This window comes from Rhipicephalus microplus, chromosome 5 (assembly GCF_043290135.1).
Source record: "Rhipicephalus microplus isolate Deutch F79 chromosome 5, USDA_Rmic, whole genome shotgun sequence".
Taxonomy (NCBI): domain Eukaryota; kingdom Metazoa; phylum Arthropoda; class Arachnida; order Ixodida; family Ixodidae; genus Rhipicephalus; species Rhipicephalus microplus.
The window spans coordinates 83,088,065-83,103,835 of record NC_134704.1 but is presented as its reverse complement, the minus strand read 5'-3'; the positions used below and the strand labels follow the sequence as shown (position 1 = coordinate 83,103,835).

The following is a 15,771-nucleotide window of genomic DNA, read 5'->3' as shown; positions in this document are numbered from 1 at the left end:
GCCGTCGCGCAGCCCTTATGATTGAATTCTTGTAACGTAGGGCACTGCTAGAGCATCTGATCTAGCGAGCGAAATTCACCTTCACAAAGTATATAGGCAAAGTGGATCGATGTCAGCGGTGAACATGCTCTGAAAGCCTCTGGAGGAGTAAGACCCCGTCTGGAGCATGAAGTTCGTGCTAAGTTGAACCTGTTGGGCTTATTTTGGGGGATGGGGGTTCACTTAGAGATACTGCATTGGGTGACCGGTTACAACTTTCGCTCCCTCTCCCTTGCCCATGCAGGTAGTTTAATACTTTCTAGCTTTCGTTTTTGTTAAAGTGTATCATTTTTGTGTGCTAGTCCGACACTGACATTGTCAGATTAAACTTCACAGACTATTCGCCTCTTTCTATGTGTTTTCTATCGCTTTCTTTTCCAAATTAGAAATGCAAGGCAATCAAATGGAGGTACGTACCTTTTGGTTAGCTCGACTGCCTTTTGTTGGTCTTTCTCTCTTACTCACCTTGCAGAGAGGTTACAAGAAATCTGTGTGGCAAATTTCTCAGCACCCTGCGCTAAAAGCCGTCTTTTCGTCAGCTTCAGCCTTTTTACACATATATTTCACAATTATTACAATACACATAGAACAGTATACAATGAGGGAAAGAGAAAAATAAAGAGAAAGGCAGGAAGGTTAACGAGATGCCAAAATGTGGTATGCGACCCTGCACTGTGGTTATGGAATAGGGGGTTGAAAGAAAGAGAAAGATAAAACCAAATAATGACAAAACACAGACACGCACACACGAAATCGATCCACTCAGAGTCCTTCAGACAGGCCAGCCAGTAGTTCGCTAGAAGCCCAGTGGCGCTTGCACGGCCTTCTTTTGCGAGGTGATGTCTCGACGATGGCGTAGTGTTATTTCCTCTTATAGAGCCTGGTTATCTAACATTTTGATTGTATCAGAAAGAGATTGGCTTTGCATGCTTTATTTCGGGCAGTCGCACAGAACGTGTCGAATCGTCTCTTCATCTCCGGTGGCGGTGTCGGCCAACTCTATGCGGAACGCATACGCATGAGTAAACACGACGCCCAACAATAGTCTACACAGAACAGTAGCCTCACCTCGTCGGAGTCTTGTTGGAAGTCATAAACTCGCCGTAGGATCAAGAGATCGCAATCTGTCATGCCTGAAGTGTGAATGATTCTAATGTGACATAGAGCACTGGCGAGCAAGCACGCGGAGCCTCCCAGGAGCGTTGGTCCTAGGAAGAGGCATTGATGGTGCTTTTTTTTTGTATGTGCAGAACGGACAGCTAGTTCGGCCCATTCATCATAGATAATTCTATATAACGTGACGGCCACTGAAATTTAATGTGGTGCCCTTTTTCTGTTATGTGGTGTAGCATTTCTGCCCTCTCAAAAAGCAGCTAGTCATGCGAACCGCGGCGTAGACTTCACAGAAGAGACTGCACTGCCGTCTTCCAGTCGCAGAAGATCATCCACCATTGCATCCTTTGGTAGTCAACAATTAATATCTTGTATACTTTTTTGTACTTATTAGCTGCTGCTTTTCAGTAAGGTTATACGACATAAGGTTATTCCTAGGAGTTTAGATGAGAGATTCCGTAGAATTATTCCCACCGATGATGCCTACATGCTTGTTTTCTTGTTTTTCTGCTGGAGCACGTTGATAGTGTGTATTCACCCTGAAACGTGTGCAACCAAACTATTGGCAGTTTGCACATGACGTCATGGACGCACAAGATGGCTCCGACGACGTCAAGATAACCGCGTGGCGATTCACTTGCTTGACTGTGATAACGACCTCTGCGGAGCATCATTAGGCCTCTACGCAAGAACGACGAAAGGACCAGCATAATATGCACCGATAACCCTAATCTAACGTCACAAAGTACGCGTGCCATCATGTTAGTGCTTTAACGTGGCTGTTTCAGTAACGTGTCAGTGCGAGCCATGTATATACCTGTTGGCATAAAAAGACTTTCACAGGACGCGCAGCGTTCTAATTGTAAGCGAAGGATAAACTTGCAGTCGAAGCATTATAGTTTCTTTTTTTGCACACAGAAAATTCGGATCACTGAGAGTGTTTTTTTTCCTCTTCTTATCGTTATTTTCAGGAAACATGTTGCAGCAGTCCTCCGAGTGGGTGCTGCTATTGTGTTTGAGCTTCAGCGACGGGGACAACGGAGCGTGTGTGGAGACTGCTGAGCTGTCTCAATACCAAGCGGTGAGTCGGACTGTTTAGAAGATCAAGGGAGAAACAGCATGTGTGACAAGTACGGTTCCTTGCCTCGAGAACAAGTCGTGAAGGAAGTGTTATCAGTGTGGTACAGGTGCGCCTGCACTTCATGCGCTTGGAATGATCGTCTAACCCAGTTAACATTAAATACAGTTTAAATACCCGCATGATTGGATGCAGTAAGGTAAAAATAAAGGGGAGATGTGAGTTGAAACCATAGCATACTAGGAATACCAGCGCGAAAACAACGGAGACAGAACAGAAAGAAGGCGTAGAATAAGCGTAGTGTAATGACTAAATTTTTTAGCACAGCTTAACTACCTCAAAATCAATGCATTGCACGCGCAGGATCCTTGGTCCCGTGAAAATATTGTTAAGCATGTGTACAAACGAGTGGTTGGAATATGACACATCATTTCGGTGAAATACACTTCCGCGAGTTCTCGAGTGAGGTACATGTGCTTAGAAATATTGTTTCACGTTACTTTAAAATCGTGCGCGTATGCATGATGTTAGTTTCTGTTGTGTTCAGCTTTGCTCAATAAATTGCAGTTGTCAGACGGCCCCCGTCTCGTGTCTTTTTTTTCTATGTGTCTCTACCCTCTTTTCGGCTGGTTTTCAAAATATGGTATTACTATGCCAAGTCGCTACAACGAAATCCCGTATAGAGACCTATCCCGAAGACGAGACATTGCCATTTATTCGCTCTTGTAGGTATACCTGCTGCGATCGTGTGGCTGTCAATATTTTCCTTTCGGGAATAGCACTAGGCTGCCTTACTGTCGAATAGGCAAGGAGCAAGTTGACTGTTACCGAAATAGCTCTTTGGAGAGACTGGACGCAATCCTTCTAGATGGTGACGTAGATAACCCCGGTCCGTGATCTCGTCAGCGTGATGCCCACAGTACGGAAACAGCTCAGACCAAAAAAAGTCGGCTGCCCCCCCACCTATTTTCTGTTGCTTGTTGCCACCTTTCTGGTCTACTTCGTGCTAATGGGGTTTCAGGCTGGCAGGGTCAAAAATATCGCATCAACCCACCTCCAGAGCCCTCCTCACAGTATGAGCTCTTGAGTTCATTTACTACATTGTTGATTGTTCGCATTTGCACGTTCCTTTGTTGCCAGAGATTGCAAATCTCTTCCGGCGTGTTCCCTTTTGTTCTGTGGCGCGGGAGAATGACGAACGAGCCTTTGCCTTTTACAGAAGTCCACGCGGCGCTCCACCATTCGTCTTCAAGTGTTTTCTTCGTGGAGAGCCTTCCGAGGGAGGTCTGGAGTCGTTCTCGCCTCGAGGTGCTTTATATGTACCCAAGACCAAAGAAAAAAGGCGATGCGTTTTCGAGAATAAACGATCCTTAGCCTGTCGAGTCTTTTGTAAACCACGGCTTTGTGGAACCAATTTAGCCCCGGGCTTGTTTCGCTGTGCATGGCTTTTTGAAGCGAGGGAATGTTATTTCGTTTCTAAGAATGGTACATTTGTAGACAAAAAAAAAAAAACGTTGACACTACGAATGAATCTCTTCACAATATTCTCGGTTGTCTCACATTTTACAAACACTTCGTCCACTGATTATTTGAGTGTGTGGTGTGCTAGTACGTGGTCGTGGTTTGTGGTTCCCCGTTGCATGTAGCACGTCGCTACAAACGAATGTAGCACTCATTTGCTGCGTATTACGTGTGTACTGCTATCCATAGGAGTCTTTTTTCTTTGTGTACATCACAGACTCAATACTACTTTGTTTTTTCTGTAGTTTTGTAGCTTAGCGATTCGCTTTCTCCGCTATGCTGCAAACTGTTCACGTTTGCTTTGGTTGAAAGGCTAATCCTGCTCTCTTCTGGTTGTCTTATTGGCCGTCCTGCTCTCTGCACCCTATCTTAGCGATTATTTGAAGTAGCTCTGTTTTTGTCTTCCGGTTGTCTTTTTTATTCGGACGTTTTTAAGACCTTAGACGCCGTGTTGCTGTTGAAGCTCATTGCCAATCTGCTTCCAAAGGTGTATTCATATTTAGTGAATGTAGATACATATACAGTGAACTTCAAAGAAAATGCCTTGAGAGCCAATATACTAGAGCAGCGTCAACAATTAAAGTACAGATGCAGCGATTGGGAAGATATAGTTGCATTGATATTAAACACATCAACATATTTACTGCGTTTGTAAAACTGTGATCAAAATGGCTTATTTGTGATTGGTTAAAAAAACAATTGCGCACAGTAATCGTACGTGGGATTTCGCACGCGCATCGTCATTGTGTGGGGTTAAGTTGTAATTGTTCTGCCTTTTACGTAAAACACTGTCCGATATTATTGATTATAGCGAAGTGCATCAAGCGCCGACTCGCGAACTCTCATGTTTTTTTATCTTGAAGCGTGGGAGAAAAGATGCAGTACTGAGAACATTTGTCTGAAATCCTTGACTACGGTAACTTTCTTATCGCAGGTGAACAAGATCCCTGGCTTGAAGAACGTTCTGCTCAAGAAAGATGCCTTCTGCAACACCATGAATGACGCTAGAAAGATCCCAGGTAGGAACGCAAAACTTATTGATGTTTAAAAAAAAAGTCTGAATTCATTCATGGGTGAATGCTTTCAGGTGCTCCGCATACCTTACGCACCGACTACCTGCGACATCACATTTGGAAACTGAGACGCTGCATGTTTTTTGTTTTAATAATGCTACACGTGCGCGATATTCATTATAACGTGACTTATTTTTTGGCGCGTATGGTAGAAGTTCTTAGTATATAATTGTTTAGAAATCTCAAAAATTTTGGCGATGAGGAATTATCCGGGCAAAGCAATGCACATGAACAAAAATTGAATGCTCCTGTATGAATAGTGAAATTGACACTATGCAGAAAATATTATCTGTACAAGAGTGTACTAGTGTCGAGAACTTAAGTATTGTTTATGTACTTCTTTTCTGAGTGCGTTGTGGTCTTTATCATTTCAAAAGCTGCCATGTTTTCGAAAAAAGAAAAATATTCAAGGATTCTTAATAGAATACAGCCACAACAATGTACGCGTACCGTTCTGTAGCTATACTCAGTATTATCGACCAGTTCAGCGCATTATTATGCCCCCGTATATGCTCCCATGTAGGCAGCAAAAAAAACAAGAAAATAAAAACGCCTATATATTATGAAAGTTCACAATCCGCATTATACGTAGTCAATGTGCTATGTGGAAACAGGTGGCTATATGCTTCCTGAAGAGATATATATATTAACTTTAAGATTAAAAAGCGTATTGTTTCGTTCGGTATACTGAGGCGGATTTTTAATGCGAATAATCAAAATGCTTCGCTCATGGTGTAGATGTGCCAAATAGGCTGTTGATAACGATTATAAGTGATGCGTGGCTTTCTCTCTCTTTCTCTCTTTGCGATAATGAATAAGTATCCGATTTCACTGTTTTAGAATGGTGTGTAACACATTACAAAAAAAAAAACAGAGTTAAGTGGGGATAAAAATAATATCAATTCTTTGTAACTAGAGCAGAAGCACCGTACCCGCAAAAAATTACAGCACGAACGATTCTGTGCACAGATTCATTGCGCTGTTTTTCTCCGGTGTATATCCTACACAGCAACACAAAACAGAAACACGCTTATATATTATATCGCTGTGGGAAGGCTTGCAATGATTGGCAAGCTCTACCGCAGGAATCAGCGACCGCATTCGACTTTCATTTAGTTCGTTTATCACGCCTTGCAGAGAGAAGAGCTCTTTCGCAACAGTGAGCACTTACTTGCGACTCAGGGCGATAAATAAAGAAAGAAATGGCGTCGAGGGATAATTACCGTGATGCATTTTCGCGCTGTAAACTGTGCAAGGGTTGCATTTAGTGCGATAAAAGGGCAAGAAAAGAAATAGGAAGACCCCCTCCTAACAACGCACGGTTGAAAGAGCCGCAACGCCGAAACCTTCTGTCCCGCAGCAACATGGCGCGCAAATGTCGCGTGGTAACAATCTTCTCGCGAAGAGACAGGGCCGCGCTTTCGATGGGGACGAGTCGATTTGCCGATATTGCTGCTTCGCCCTGAGCGTGCGAACACGGCCCCTTTGCTTTTGTGTGAGCCTCTTCAATAAGCTAATGCACCGAGCAAGTTGTGGGCGGTTTTCTTTTGAAGCCGCGAGCGCTCTTCTCGGTTCGTAAGAGAGATAAGTGTCACAATGGGAAGCTTACTTCTTTATTTTTTTAGAGCTAGTAGTGCGCCGCATAGTTGCTTTCTTTTCAGGCTCTTACCCCCTTTTTTCTCTTCTGCGCTGTTGTGCCGATTGTTCCGGACTGTTTCAAACTTCCGGGCTCTCCCACTTTCTCGTTTTCTAGCGACGATGTTATACATGGAGGCGTACCACCTTTTGATCGAACGCGGGGGCCCGAAATCTTGAGCGGAAAATAACGTGTGACAGTCGTGGAAATGAATAATGCGTACTACTAGGATAATTGGCTTCTGTGTCGCCGTATTGTATGGTGCTACTGCCCTTTTCGAGATCTGAGTGTTTGTAAAGAAAACGAAAAAATTACACTGCCAGGAAAAACAAAGTCTTTTTCGCTTTTAGGACACATTGCTTTAGATTATTCAAACACTTATAATAATGAAGAACTGCCTGGATATTCTGTGGATGCTTTTGAATCAAAAACTCAATGGCCCTTTTGCGGTTCTTTATTCCTGTTATCTACTTTAGAAATACAGTCCAAGAAGAAAAGAAGATAGAAAGAATCAATAAAACATCATTGCAATGAAACGTAGTACTAGCAGCAAACGCGGGGTGACCTCATGGAGAATGTAGTACGTTCGCCACGATGTGTGGAGCTGGCCACTTCTTGGTCCCGACGTTGTAGCGTAAGGCAAACGCCCGCCAAATGGTCCTACTATCATTGGCTTCAACGCAACTCTTTCTACCACTGTTACTGCTGTTGCTATTTTACTAGGAATATAAAGGGCGGTCATGGTTGAAAGACATTTATATGTCCAGGGTGCATTCGTTGTTTATGGCACCTGTTGTGGAGTTTGACCAGAATCGTTAAACTGGTCTGAACTCTGAATTGGCTCTAAACTCCGAGTCAGGCTTATTGTAGTTTCTCATTTTCATATGGGAGTTTTTTTTCCTGCTACTGTTTCATTCAGTTAAGGCGGGGCTGCCCTCAAGAGATAGATATATGTGTAGATGTCCAGAAGTCATGGGCACGTTATTTCGAGAATAATGTCCCACAGCGTGAGACAGCTATAGGCAACTCCGGACTTCAGACCATTGAGGACGCGCTATCATATGATCAACTAAAACTTTATCTCCGTTGCCCCACGTTGGCTTTCGACTAATTAGCGTAAAAGATGTGTAAACGATGCAGTACGCGCGTGTTTGTTGACGGTAACTGTTTCGCACTCTGCTTTAGTTTCAAGCTACCCATGGAAAAACTTTCCTTCCTCAAACGAAAATTTCATTTTAAAAGTAGAGACTGACGACCCCTCGTTTCTAAATTGCCCTGTACGTGTACAATATTCTGCGTGTTGGCTGTGCAGGCGTGATGAAGGCTTCTTTGGTGCCCCTGTGCTTCGTGCTGCCCACTCAGTACCAGCAGTTCGTGAACGTGGCCGATGCGCTTGGCTACTCGGCGCACTGGATGCTCACACCGCTCGCCCCCGGAGCCAAGGAGAGTGCACCCGAGGCACTGGACATCTTCACTCCGCTGGGTAGAGCTCGCATCCAGCAGTGAGTTTTTGCGCCACTAGAACCACTAACATCAGTTTGTAGGACATGCGCGTGCTCACAAGCACAGTTCACTAGAGACGTGAAAAGAAGGTTCTGTGCCATTTCTAAAGCTAGACAGTAAAGCAGTAGGTTCCGTTAGATCAAGTCCTCTGACAATAGAGGCTTATAACAACCATTTATTGCCCCTCACCGCAAGATCCTATTGTCCTCTCGCCACCGTCCTCTCGCCTTTGTCTCGCATCGCCCATGGCATCTTTCACAAGCGTGGTGGGGCTCGGCGGTGGCACTTCACAATAATCATTGTGTCCCCGAAAACGGTGTGAATCAGCTGCCACAGAACGTGCAGCGACAGCTGCGGGCTTACGTATTCGCGTCAGTTGAAGGGCTTTGACGTTTTTGTACTCTGTTGCAGTGGCAGCCAGTGAGCTAAACAATTTAACATTGAAAATATCGTAAGCATTTTGTGAAGAAAATGAGCTATTGGTGGTCGGTTCAGTACAAACAATACTAAGTATTGAGGCATGAGGAGGGTCGCGTGCAGTACTTTTTTTATCTTTCAGGTTCGTGATATTTTCATATTTCACAGAACAGCACAGCCAAGAAAAACAACAAAACAGAAACGGACAGCCTTACTCGAGACATGCACTGGACCCAGCCACCAAGATTACTGCAGTTCAGCGTTGTTCTGTCTGATGCTATATGAACCGCTGTTTTCAGTGTTATCGCAGAAACTCGCCAGCTAACAGAACTATTCTCATTTATAACAAAATCAAAATATTAGGCCAATTCTGAAATCTCCATGGAACACGCCCATGTGAAAATATCTAAAAATTTCAGCGTAGCTCTCATGTAATGCAAACATTTACTTTTACCTATCAAGAGTTCGAAAATGAATGCCAATAAAATGGTTTCTTTAATATCGCTTCGTATAAACAGTGACTACTATATAAATCAGCATCGCCGTGACGTGTGTTTCAAGGAATGTTTTCTGTAAGACTTAGTAAAATTTTGGGCACCCCCATTTCGAAGCTTCTTGTACGATATGAAACAAAAAAAAAAAAGGAGGGAGAAAAAGAGTTCCTCGATTCTTCTGAGTCCCTACTTGCCACGTATGTCAATCTCTTTATGGGGCCACGTTAACTCTCTTTTGAAAAAGCGTGAGTACCTCGACTTTCCGAAGAGAATATAATCTGCGAAAATAGTTCATGTGTCTCTTTAAAGAGAGTCATTTACGTGTCAGGTCCAGGCTAAAAAAAGTGAAACAACTTCTTTTTTCAGGTGAGACAGGGTTCGTGATAATATAATCGTTGTTCACAGCTGGTCTTTTCAGTCGAGGCTTTACGACATACTCTTCTTTGCTTTTTTTACCATCAGTTGATTTACTTCGATGCATAGTGGCATGATCTTGTCCCGTAACACCGACCTCCCCGAAGAACTCTCAACATTGCCATGGGCGCCTTCTACGTACACGCCCTGGGCTCCAGCTACGAGCGAAAAGGTGTTAGCGTGGAGCAGTATTTCGCACGTCCCATTACGCAAGTGTCACTGTGGGCTCCAATTCACTGAAGCAAAGTAACAAGCCACCAAGCGTATAAAACGGAGCATGGTCCGCAATAGGCCAAGTCAAGATCATCAACTCTGCGCGTAAAAAAAAAGAGGACCAAAGTTGCGTTTGGTTCGTTTATGAAATGCTCTTTTTCAGATTATTGTTTCAGTATATTTATTTAGCCTCATTTTCTTTATTTCTCGCTGAGAACGTGTCCAAAATGACTCGCTTCATTGGCACGCGTATGCCCCGCCGCGGGGGTCTAGTGGCTAAGGTACTCGGCTGCTGACCCGCAGGTCGCGGGATGGAATCCCAGCTGCGGCGGCTGCATTTCCGATGGAGGCGGAAATGTTGTAGGTCCGTGTGCTCAGATTTGGGTGCACGTTAAAGAATCCCAGGTGGTCGAAATTTCTGGAGCCCTCTACTATGGCGTCTCTCATAATCATATATGGTTTCAGGACGTTAAACCTCGCGTATCAATCAATCATCAATCATTGGCACGCATACGCTCAGTCCTCTCAAACCTGAATGCTATAGACACATATTCGAAGCCTCGGGAAAACACCTCTTTCGTTTGCCGGCCACGGCGGTTGCCTTGAGGTGAGGCCAAAAAAAAGCAGCGAATATATGTGTACCATCTATTGGGTAGACGTGAAAGGCACACCGGATCTTCGAAATTATTTCTGAATCGCAGCATCCCTCGCAACGCCGGTTTGCTTTTGGGACGTTGTGAAAATACCCAGTTGCGCTCCATGAGAGGTCCTTTGTCGAATTTTACGACAGGCGCTCGGTCGTGCACATGTGGAAGTGCCGTCGAGTGATTAAGCTATGTTATTCTTTTTTGTTTTTTTTGCTCTCTGTACTCAGGCATGAAACTTGTAGCATTAAGGGCCGTTCAGATAGCCCACGATGCGGCGGGAAGACTGAGCCTACTCGTCCCAACGTGGGAGAAGCCCAATGCGCGCTAGTCGCGTTTCTCAGGACTCAAACTAAAGTTCTTCAATACAGCCATCCAATGCGACGAGGCATTTAAAGCTTGTACCCTACTTTTCTCTGTATGTTTGTTATTTAGGTTGCCTATTGAAAGCTAATAAGTACGGATTTACAACCATACACCTAATGAGCGCGCTTTGTTTGAATACCATTATCACTAACTAACTAACTAACTAACTAACTAACTAACTAACTAACTAACTAACTAACTAACTAACTAACTAACTAACTAACTAACTAACTAACTGACTAACTAACTAACTAACTAACTAACTCACTCAGTCACTCACTCTCAGTTAGGATGTCGCATGTCCACCCCGGTGGTACAGTGGCTACGGTGCTCGGCAGCTCAGCTGAATGTCGTGGGTTCGATGCCGGCCTCCGCGGTCGCCTCTCTAAGGAAGCGAAACGCTAAAGGTACCGGTACTGTACGATTCAGTGCACATTAAAAAACACCAAATGTCAAAATTTCTGGAGCTCTCTTTCATGATGTGCCTTATAATCATATTGTACTTCTTGCACGTTCTCCCTTTGTCTGCTTTCTTGCGCTTAGCACCCCAAAATTACGTCTTAACTAATGAGGATGTAGATTTGTCTTTCAGTCTTTGTTTCAGTAGTATTATACTAGTGAGCACACTGTCTGCCCTCTGTATGTGCGCAGAGCTTCAACGAGGCGTGCTGTGGTACAGCAAGCCCTCTCGGCCCCGTTGCTGGTGCACGGGCAGCCGGTGAGCCTGCGCGTGTTCGTGCTCATCACGTCGCTGTCTCCTCTGCGTGCCTACGTGCACACCGAGGGCATGGTGCGGCTGAGGAGCTACCGGACGGGTCCTGCCTCGGCGAAGGTCAGTGACAACCAACAAGGGTACAAAAGTTGAACTTGTTGCTTTTGTTTGAGCTTAAAGATTTATCCATAGTTGAGGAGGTTAGAAGTAAGCGAGAAACAAAGCAAAACAAAAATACATTGTAACAACTTCTGCGTGAGCAAAGAACGAAGAGTGCATAGCTAAGTCAACTACTGGTATATTTGGATACTGTAAGTTGCTTGCGAGGCTCTGGTCGTGTGCGCGAACTGTGGTAACAATTGTCGGCTTTACTTGGACAGCTCTAAGCGACCCTTCACGGTCTTGGTGCGGTTCTTCGAGCACAGCTTTAGGTGTTTTTTATCATTCTCTTTCTTTCTTTCTGTCTGTTTCATTTCGTCATGGTTACATTAGCTGGCCGTCAAAGATTATGTTCATTTCGGAAAGTTTCAAAAATACCCACAAGTATTCTACCGAAAAAAAGGAAGAAAAAAGGTCGCCAATTTATTTAAATTCCATCGAGGCGCTCTTACCTATCACAAAAAAGTGACATTCATAATATGATATATTGACTGCCACACGCGCTCTTTTTTCGTTTTGTGTTACCGGCCTGCTGCACGTGAAGGTAATGCCTTGCGCGCACCGCGCCATATTGTTTGCGAATACTATTTAGGCTATTTAGACTGAGCACGCAAACGCGGACAGCTGAATTTATTCGAGCGTATGAGCCACCGATAAGGCCAGAATGTTCGAAGTTGCATGTAGCATGTACAAACTCTTCGTGAAAAACTCACTGCGCTCAAAGGCGGGGACGAAGTAAGAAGAAACCAAAGAAGACCATCGCTGTATTGACAAGCGTATAAATTCCTATGCACATTGCCGCGGATTTTATTCTCGACGGCCGACAACTGATCACGGCGCCATCAGTTTTCAGTGCGAATGGCTCTCATGTTGTAACTTCATTACTTGGGCAGTGGTTCGCCCAAATAACAAGTTAAGCTTGAACAAGCTGACTGCTTCTCTTTTTGTCAGTGTCCCAACCACGAAGAAATACATTACCAAAAATCAATAATGTGGTCTCACATGTTCGGAAGAAATAACGGTCACTGGAATTCGCTAAGGGATGGTTGGTAAGGTGTCTACATTGGGAAGCTGTGATTCCATAGGTAACAGTGGAATCAAGCCGGGCAGCTGCGTGGATATGACACGGCGACGCGGTGCAACAAACCGAGATAACACCACTAGCCAAGCAAAACAATGAGCATGCAATCAAAGGTGGTCTCACCTAGAATTCGAGGCTGCAAACACGAATGCTGAACACGAAGGCTGAAACACAAACGAGAGCCAGAATCACCCTGGAGTGCGAACCCAGACAGGAGAGTGTGGGCTGCTTTCTCCTCAGGAAAACAATTTGGTCGGGTGGGGCAGTCTCAACGTTGAGCTTGACCAAAGAGGACACGTGTTCTTCTGTAAGTGTGCATGTAGCACAGTTTTAGACGCAAAGATCTTGGTCTGTCTATCTCTCTGTCTGTCTGTCTGTCTGTCTGTCTGTCTGTCTGTCTGTCTGTCTGTCTGTCTGTCTGTCTGTCTGTACGTTTGTCTGTTTGTCCGCCCTTAACGGAACCCTAAACGGCACCTGAGTGGCCAAACAATACTCCAAACGGCTGACCCTATCCACAGCGCCCACCAATATTGCTCAAGGTTCAGTGTTTATACTTCTGTGATCTTCAATTAAAAAGCAATTATTGCGCATATCTGAGGCACCATAACAACACGTCAATATTCTGTATGTGTGTCTCTTACTAGAAAAAGCATACATAAATAATTATAAGGACCGCAGCGTTTATCACGTAGCGCTGAGCTGGCAACGCTTGCACGAGAAGGCAAGTGTTTTCAACGCTTTGCTAAAACGACACGGTGGTGGCACCTACCCGTCGCCTTAGGTTCTACACCTTATCACCTCCGAGATGGGCGCGCAGAGCGCGCGCGCTTCGTTTTCCAAGATAACTGCCAGATAGCGCTCATGTCTCAGGTGTGACGTGACTTGATGCGCTCGTTCGCTTCCGCTGCACTCTCTAAGCACTCGACCGCAGCGCCTCCAGTATCCCATTCACCAATTTTTTTGCGGATAACATCAAATAAATGTTTTCTCCACTTTCTCAAGACGCAAGACTATCGTCTTTCGACGAGATTTGTAGTGTAGGGCGAATAGAAGTGACGAGAGGCCCACGGGACGGCTTTATTCTCTCCCATAGTAGAGTACCGAGTACTCTAAATTGTTAACCACTTTTTCTAAACACACATGCAGATACAGGACCAATTTTAATGCGGATCATTTCTTAGCGAACTTCGGCGACATTGAGCGTATCCATCTGTCTAGCCGCCTACAACTTTCAGCTATCCTGACAGTTCCGATAATGGTATCCATACGAAACCTGGTATGGCATAACATGACTGTATGGAGAACATACTTGACTAGTCATAACATGAAAATCATGATATGTATGTCACGAATGTCATGCTTTACATTTCAAGGTCCTGCAGATCTTGTGGTGGTTTCGTTCACATGACTTGTTGCAAAACTGGTATGGTGTGGCATGGTTGCATGGCGAACATAAGCAACAAACCCTAACATGAAAATCATGACATGCGTGTCATGTAACAACATGGCTACATGCCACGCTCATGGTGCGCTCGCGGCCATTTGGATAGCTTCACTTATATCAAAGTTGGTATAACGGTACGTGAATGGATGACGAAGGTATGTGACCGGTGCAAATATGATAATCATGAGATGCGTGTCATGTAACAACATGACTACATACCACGCTCATGACACGCCAGCGGCCATTTCTCTAGCTTCACTTATACCAAATTTGGTATTACGGGACGTGAATGAATGACGAAGGTATGATACTGGGTGCAAACATGACAAACATGAGATGCGTGACATATAACAACGTAACTACATGCTACGCTCGTGATGCGCTGGCGGCAGTTTTGCTAGCTTCCCATGTACCAAACTCGGTATTACGTTACGCGAACGGACGACTTAGGTAAATGACACATCCAAACATGATAATCACCACATGCGTGTTATGTAACAACATGACTACATGCCACACTGATGATGCGCACGCGGCCGTTTCGCTAGCTCCACATATACCAAATTTGGTGTTACGTGACGTCAATGAATGACAAAATATATGACTGGTGCAAACATGATAATCCTGACACGCGTGTGATGTAAAACGTGACAACATACCATGCTCATAGCCTTCTCGCGGCCATTTCGCTAGCTCCACATACACTAAACTTGGTATCACGTGACGTGAATAGATGACGAAGGTAAACGATACATCCAAACATGATAATCATGACATGGAAGTCATGTACGGCATCATTTACCTCCACTTCGCAACGTTGTGCTGATTTTAATATCGCATATCAACATTTTTCATTCGTGCTTCGCACATAATTGATTCCCATTGTACGTGGAATGTGCCAATTTTTTCATTATGTACTTGCTCATGTGTAGACCACAATGGTTTTGAGCTAGTTAATCGGTTTAAAGATAGATAGCACCCGGCTTGATAATCAAGAGATGACCAAAGATTGCACAAGCAATCCCAGTGCTGAAACCGGGAAAGAAGCTTTAAAAAAAGGGTGCTAACGATATACGCTTAAGTAAGGATAAATGGTAACAAACATAACAATAACCGAGGCTTGAGATGTTGGAAAACAGAAGTAGGCAGACGATAATTTTATTTACCCGAGTTTCAGACGCGAAAATAGAATAACAAGTCAATATCGCGAGAGTGGACGTTACACGCACTATATGCCCGTCACGAAGGCGACCAATGAAACCTCTCTTCCGCGTTCTGTTTCGCGGGAGTTTTGTGAACTTTAATATGATTTTTTTTCTTTCACAGGTGGCTGTTTCTAAAATACGATTATCCTTTGTCTTTTCTTAATTTTCCCCATTTCACAAAACCAAGGTGGTAGCTTTGTGAGTTTACAGTTAAACAAAGAAAAAGAGTTAAAAACAACTGCTTCAACGGTAAAAAAACCCACAGCTGCGGCAAGCAGGACGCTCTGACGCCAACTGCAATGACCATGCGTGTCACGCCTTTTTAAGCGCACGGGTGCCAAGCGCTCTAAACAACGGAGCGCATCAGAAAAACTTCAACCAAACATTTTCTCTGTACACGTTCTTGCACTCTGTCCACGTTTCTTGCCTTTCGGTGGATATCTCTTTTTTTTTTTACTTTGCGCTGCGTGTGTGCAAAGGGTCGGAGATGTACAGCGACGCCCAGCACCGCAGAAGCGCTCCTATATCACCGAGCGTCGCCATTTTGTACGTACATACTGTTATCAAATTTCTTCCCAAAACGTGTTTTTGTTTTCCCTCCAAATTCTGTCTGTTGAAATTTGTAGAGCACAGCGACTTAAGCGAATGCGCGAAGATTT

The 15,771-nt window shown here is 44.3% G+C and overlaps 1 protein-coding gene across 1 annotated transcript in view; it reads left to right on the top strand.

Annotated features, from left to right (window-relative positions):
• The window catches only part of LOC142817849 (cadherin-like and PC-esterase domain-containing protein 1), a 226,033-nt gene that overhangs the window by 151,398 nt on the left and 58,864 nt on the right, over positions 1–15,771 (top strand). Inside the window, exons 6-9 of the mRNA XM_075895727.1 lie at positions 2,124–2,233; positions 4,686–4,770; positions 7,773–7,962; positions 11,163–11,343. Coding sequence (XP_075751842.1) covers positions 2,124–2,233; positions 4,686–4,770; positions 7,773–7,962; positions 11,163–11,343 — 566 coding nt within the window. The remainder of the gene's footprint in view (positions 1–2,123; positions 2,234–4,685; positions 4,771–7,772; positions 7,963–11,162; positions 11,344–15,771) is intronic.